This window comes from Ictidomys tridecemlineatus, chromosome 2, assembly GCF_052094955.1.
Source record: "Ictidomys tridecemlineatus isolate mIctTri1 chromosome 2, mIctTri1.hap1, whole genome shotgun sequence".
Lineage (NCBI taxonomy): Eukaryota > Metazoa > Chordata > Mammalia > Rodentia > Sciuridae > Ictidomys > Ictidomys tridecemlineatus.
Window position 1 is genome coordinate 105,849,853 of NC_135478.1, and position 6,598 is coordinate 105,856,450.

General features: G+C 56.7%; 1 protein-coding gene across 1 annotated transcript; it reads left to right on the forward strand.

The window, feature by feature from the left end:
* The first annotated feature begins 2,989 nt into the window (after positions 1–2,989).
* Fzd10 (frizzled class receptor 10) lies at positions 2,990–6,330 on the forward strand. The gene has a single exon (XM_005336334.5). It carries the CDS (start codon positions 3,527–3,529, stop codon positions 5,270–5,272), a length of 1,746 nt encoding a protein of 581 aa, XP_005336391.1. The 5' UTR covers positions 2,990–3,526; the 3' UTR covers positions 5,273–6,330.
* The last annotated feature ends 268 nt before the right edge of the window (positions 6,331–6,598 follow it).

Here is a 6,598-nt window from a genome sequence, read left to right on the forward strand (position 1 = left end):
TTATTGGGGTTTTCTCTAATCCCATTTTAGAAAACCTCAGGCAGGGCTTATAATTTCCATTGACTATTACAGAGTAAGAAAAGATACAACTTTGATTGTTGGGAATATCCATGTCCAAGTACTTTATACTTTTGACTTTGCTAGTTTAAACGGAATGAATCTAGGCCTCTCTTCCACTTCCAAAAACATGTCGCTCTTGTTCAAGATACTGCCTGAAATATTCTCTTTCAAAAGTCTCACACTTTCCCTGGTGAACATTTGCAAAAACTTAAAAGTAGATAATGCTTGTGAGTAGCTTTCTGATATATACATATATATATATATTTTTTTTAAAGAGGATTGGAGCAAAAGATATTCCTTGTCCCTGCACATTATTTGAAATCGTGTTTAATTATAAAGTTTCATTAAAAACCTTTGCTCAAAATTTTAGAGGCCTAATAAGATTTCCATTAATTTAAACATATCACTATTCCCACGACAGCCCCCAATGCTTTCTTTCCCCTCTTTCATCCATGGTTAAATATGTAAATAAAATGTCTAAAGTCATTCTTCAAAGAAGACAAAAGAAAAAAGAGCTGAGGGGAAAGACAGCCATAAAATTCCTCCCAATTCTCCATAACAGTTGCCAGAGGGGGGCCGGTAGCAGCCAGGGCTGAGCAGCAGGGGACCCGGCTGCTCCGCAGAGTCACACATCTCAAATCCCACACACAGGAAAAAAAAAAATAAAATAAAATATCTTTTCAGCTGGAGCCATCAAAAGGCCCTTTTCATTTATTAGTTACAGAGTTATCTCCCAGTTGCTGATTTCTCAGAGTCCCCATTTTTCGATAATAATGTCTATTTTGTTGGTTTCCATCTCTGCTGGGCAGAACCAAGAGCTTCTACAGACATTTTTATAAAACAGAAGAGAAGAAAGCAATCCGAGTGGCTAAAATAATGGGTCTGAACATGGTGGGATAAAAATAGCACATAAAGGATCAATTAGGAGGCACTCGCACAAATGGCTGCACCGGGCTCACAGGACTTGGCTCTTCTCCTCCAACCGGGGCAAGAAGAACCTTTGCAAGGAAAATCCTAGAAAAGCCAAGTGTTGCCCAATGAATCTTTTCTAACTTAAAAGTGCTGAAACTAGCTCACTACTAAATAAAGAAGCAAACTATCGTCATAAAATGGCAGTCTTTGGAACACATCCGCTCTTTCGGGGGAGCCCACACAGTGGGACGAGATAGTTGCCAGGCACTGGCTTCTACCTTCTCCGCCACTGCCCCCTCACCCCAGTACCCCCAGCACCTCCTTGAGATCAGGGCATGGGGTCAAGGACTCGGCGACGGGGCATGAACACCTGCCTGTCATTCTGGGACCCTGGGCAAGCCACAGCCCTGCACGTCAGACGAATGAATGAGAGCGCCCAAGTTTCCTGCATACGCACAAGTGCACGCCTTGTTTTAATTAGGAGCCAATCCTCTCGGAGGAAGTGTCCGGGTCCTGCCACTGCTGACAGGCTGGGCAGGCAGGAGGGGTGCCTGGCGGCCCCTGGGCCCTCCCGGGCGCTTCCTGGAGACAGCTGGCGGAATCGCAACGACCCCCGCGGGGTCCGCCCACCCAGCTCCTCCCACGCTGCGGAGAGCTGCAGGATCAGCCGCGGGCACCGGTTCCCAGCCGCGATTGCGTACACCCCAGACTGCCCGAGTGAGCCTGGGGTGCGCAGGAGGGACAGAAGGCGGAATGCGCCTCCGCCGCGTCCTCCAGCTGCCTCTCTCCCGGTGGCGCTGGACTGAATCCTGGTTGGGGAGGGGTTTCGGAAGCACTTCAAAGACTGGACCTCAAGGGTTAGGGGAGAGAGCCGGCCACCCCCCGGGAGATGTCTATCCAAGGGTTAGTGCAGAAAGAGAAGCATCTCGCGTACTCTTGGGCACCATGGGGCTTGGGGTGGGTGCCCATCTCTCGCGTCCTATGCGGGGGAACAGGGCCCTTGGGTCCGGAATGGCCTTAGCACAAACTGGCCCAAACCAGAGGGCAGAAAGGCAGAAGCGGGAGGAGGGGACCAAGCTTCTCCTCTCTCTGGAGAGCCAGCTCTGCGCCTCCGCCTTTGGCTCTGAATGCTGGGTCCCGGCCGGAACCGGCCCGGCACAGCTCACCGGCCGGTCGCTTGACGTCTCTTGGGGCCGGCGAACCACTCACCAAATAATATAAATACCGAGGAACGAATGACTTCCTATAATAAATAAACTCAGCGAGCCCTGCTCGGATCGAGGCCCCCAACTCTGCAGCCCAGGCGGGCGGGTCACTGTGAGTCAAGTCCCACTGCCCTGGCTGGGGGGTGAAAGGCCTGGGAGCCTCCCCTCCCGCCTTCTTTGAGGAGACCTCGGATGAGCGGCCCTAAAATCTGGATTCCCAGGTCCCCTCCCCCGCCCCTTCCCTCGCCTCTTAGAAATTTCAAAGCAAACCCCTCCCCGGAGCCGAAGCCCCGCGCCCCAGGCTGGCAACCCCCGGCCTCCTGAAGATGCGGGCAGGTTTACAAGCCAAGGGGCCGTTTTATAGCCAAAGCCATAAAACGCAAATCCCACCTCTCTTTGAAAGCTCCCTCGGCCTGGGACCCTCCATAAAAGTAGGGGAAGATGCAACCCTGGCCCCCTGCCGCGGACCACCCCCACCCCGGCTCCCCCCAGTCCCCGAACTTCCCGTAACCTCGACAGTCCTTGGGGTGCGGGGGACAATCCCGAGGACCCATCCCCCCGCCCCCGGGAAAGGGGACATAGGCAGAGAACGCCGCGGGAGGCAAAGTTGGAAGCCAGGCGGAGAGAGGGCGGAGAGCAGGCGGGACCTCCGGGCAGGGCGGCGGCGCGCAGGGCCCCGCGCGCCTGGCGGGGTGCGCCGGGAGGGCGCAGCGGCTGGGGGCTCGGCCCCCGCGGGGCCCGGGCGGGCGGCGGGGCGGCGCGCGGAGGCTGCCCCGGGCGCTCGGCTTTCTCATGCAAAGCAGTGGAGGGGCGGGGCGGCGGCCTGGGGGCGGGGCCTGTCACCGCTCGGCTTTTTTCCCCTTTGCCTTTTTGCCAGTCTTCTCATCCCGGGACACAAACCTCACAACAGCTGCTAGCTGGGCCCGGCGAGGCCGGCGCAGGGAGGGAGGAGCCGCCGGGCCGCAGGGCGCCGCGAGCTGGCCGGGCCTCTGTGCGCCCGCGCCGCCCGCCCTCTCCGGACGCGCGGGCCGGGCGCGCCAAGAAGAGGCCAAAGTTTGCCGCGGCAGTGAGTTGAAGCCCGCGCGGGGCGGCGGCGCTGAGAGCTCCAGCGGCTTCGCTCGCTTCCCGGTATTGTTTGCAAACTTTGCTCCCCTCCCCCGCCGACCCGGCTCGGCGGAGGCCAGGAGCAGAGAGCAGGGCCGGGGGCGCTGTGCGCAGCGCTCGGGCAGGCTGGGCGGGCATGGGCGGGAGCCCGAGCAGGGGCGCGGAGCCCAGGCCAGCAGCCCGTGCCCCGGAGCGGCGGCTCTGAGGGGCGCGGACCTCCCTGCGAGGGCACCTCGGACGTCACCATGCAGCGCCCGGGTCCCTGCCTGTGGCTGGTGCTGCAGGTGATGGGTTCGTGCGCCGCCATCAGCTCCATGGACATGGAGCGACCTGGTGACGGCAAGTGCCAGCCTATAGAGATCCCGATGTGCAAGGACATTGGCTACAACATGACCCGCATGCCCAACCTGATGGGCCATGAAAACCAGCGCGAGGCCGCCATCCAGCTGCACGAGTTTGCGCCGCTGGTGGAGTACGGCTGCCATGGCCACCTCCGCTTCTTCCTGTGCTCGCTGTATGCTCCGATGTGCACCGAGCAGGTCTCCACGCCCATCCCTGCCTGCCGGGTCATGTGCGAGCAGGCCCGGCTCAAGTGCTCGCCCATCATGGAGCAGTTCAACTTCAAGTGGCCCGACTCCCTGGACTGCAGTAAGCTCCCCAACAAGAATGACCCCAACTACCTGTGCATGGAGGCGCCCAACAACGGCTCAGAGGAACCCAGCCGGGGCTCAGGCATGTTCCCGCCGCTCTTCAGGCCACAGCGGCCCCACAGCGCGCAGGAGCACCACCTGAAAGACGGGAGCTCTGGGCGCGCCGGCTGCGACAACCCCGGCAAGTTCCATCACGTGGAGAAGAGCGCGTCGTGCGCGCCACTCTGCACGCCAGGCGTGGACGTGTACTGGAGCCGCGCCGACAAGCGCTTCGCGGTGGTCTGGCTGGCCGTCTGGTCCGTGCTGTGCTTCTTCTCCAGTGCCTTCACCGTGCTCACCTTCCTCATCGACCCGGCTCGCTTCCGGTACCCCGAGCGCCCCATCATCTTCCTCTCCATGTGCTACTGCGTCTACTCCGTGGGCTACATCATCCGCCTCTTTGCAGGCGCAGAGAGCATCGCCTGCGACCGGGACAGCGGTCAGCTCTACGTGATTCAGGAGGGACTGGAGAGCACCGGCTGCACCCTCGTCTTCCTGGTGCTGTACTACTTCGGCATGGCCAGCTCTCTGTGGTGGGTGGTCCTGACGCTCACCTGGTTCCTGGCAGCTGGCAAGAAGTGGGGACACGAGGCCATTGAGGCCCACAGCAGCTACTTCCACCTGGCGGCCTGGGCCATCCCCGCGGTGAAGACCATCCTGATCCTGGTGATGCGTAGGGTGGCCGGGGATGAGCTCACGGGGGTGTGCTACGTGGGCAGCATGGACGTCAACGCCCTCACGGGCTTCGTGCTGGTCCCCCTGGCTTGCTACCTCATCATCGGCACTTCCTTCATCCTGTCGGGCTTCGTGGCTTTGTTCCACATCCGGAGGGTGATGAAGACCGGCGGGGAGAACACAGACAAGCTGGAGAAGCTCATGGTGCGCATCGGAGTCTTCTCCGTGCTCTACACCGTGCCGGCCACCTGTGTGATCGCCTGTTACTTATATGAGCGCCTCAACATGGACTACTGGAAGATGCTAGCCTCACAGCACAAGTGCAGGGTCAACAACCAGACCAAGGCGCTGGACTGCCTGATGGCCGCCTCCATCCCCGCTGTGGAGATCTTCATGGTGAAGGTCTCCATGCTGCTGGTGGTGGGCATTACCAGTGGCGTGTGGATCTGGACTTCCAAGACCCTGCAGTCTTGGCAGCAGGTCTGCAGCCGCAGGTTAAAGAGGAAAAGCCGCCGGAAACCCGCCAGCGTCATCGCCAGCGCTGGGATTTACAAAAAAGCGCAGCACCCCCAGAAACCTCATCTTGGGAAATACGAGATCCCGGCCCAGCCTCCTGCCTGTGTGTGAAGGGCCAGGAGGGAAGGACCTGGTGGGCAGGCGGGCAGGGCCCAAAGCAGTTCCTGGCTTTGGCTGGTTGGTTTTTTAAATAAAAGGGTTTTTTTAAAAATGCAAATAAATGGAAAGTTTTTACCCCGAAATTCAGAATACCATGATACGCTGAAAGTAAGAATGTACTTCAAGGGTTTTGTTTTGTGCTGTTCCTCAGTGAAGGGCCGCTCCGCAGTTCAGTAGTCTCCGGTGTAACTAATTGGTGGTAAAGTCATTGATTCAGCCCTCAGAGAACTTTTGTTCAGACCCTTCCACAAATGCGCATCTGTGTGCTGGAGTTGGCTTTGCGACCCACTTATAAATGAGAGGCCAGACCACTATTTTCGCAGATTAAAGAGCCCCCCTTGGGGTGGCAAAAGAAGCCATCCAGGGGGCCTACCCCCAGCAAGGTCGGAGGTCGCTGTGTGGGACACAAGACCTGTGCAGAGAGGAAGGACCCTGACCAGTCTTTATCCTTGGGTGGCTTTGGAGTCCCTTAAAATAGACTCCAGTCTCCAGCTTCATGGAAGGTCTTTTTCCAAGACCGAAACCTTCCCAAAACCTAATCTAACCGTGTGGAACCAAAGATGTGCAATAAGTTTGTTTCTCTCTCCATGAAAATAAAAAGAAAAACAAGTATTTTGCTCTGTTCATAAAGACAACAAAAGAAATCTCCTAACAAAAGAACTGAGGGGCCGGCCCTGGAAATGCTTGAGCATTACATTCTGTGGCTTTTTAATGGAAACCAAGCCAATGTTATACACATTTGGGCTAATTTGTGGAAAGGAGGGGGGAGGAGGAGTAGGATCATTCAAAAGTACCCAAAGGGCTTATTGACTCTTTCTATTGTTAAACAAATGATTCCCATGAATAGATCAAGCAGCACTGGGCAGCAAAGACAAACTTTGTCTAGTGCTTTCTCTTTACCCAGTTAGGGAAGGGGGGTTCCTGCCGGTGTATATCTGTAATATATGAGATTTTTCATGCTCCACTATTTTATTAAAAATAAAAGACGTTCTTTAGTTTGCTGCTAGTAATCCCTGTGCCTGGTGAGCTTTGCCTTCTCTGTGGGGAGAGAACAGAAGACTCCCTCCGCTTCTTAGGCAAATTCTGGGTGTGCACTGAGAGCTGGAGAGTTCTGGATATCTCTGGGTTTGACAGAATCGCTCAGGCCTGAGTTGCAGAAGCTTTTCATGCAGGCAGGTTGGTTGCTGTGGAGCCTGGTAACTGGACCTGGGGGCTTCATTGTGACACAGGTCCTCAAGGACAGCCTTGGCTGCCAAGCTCTGATGTGCCCATGAGCCT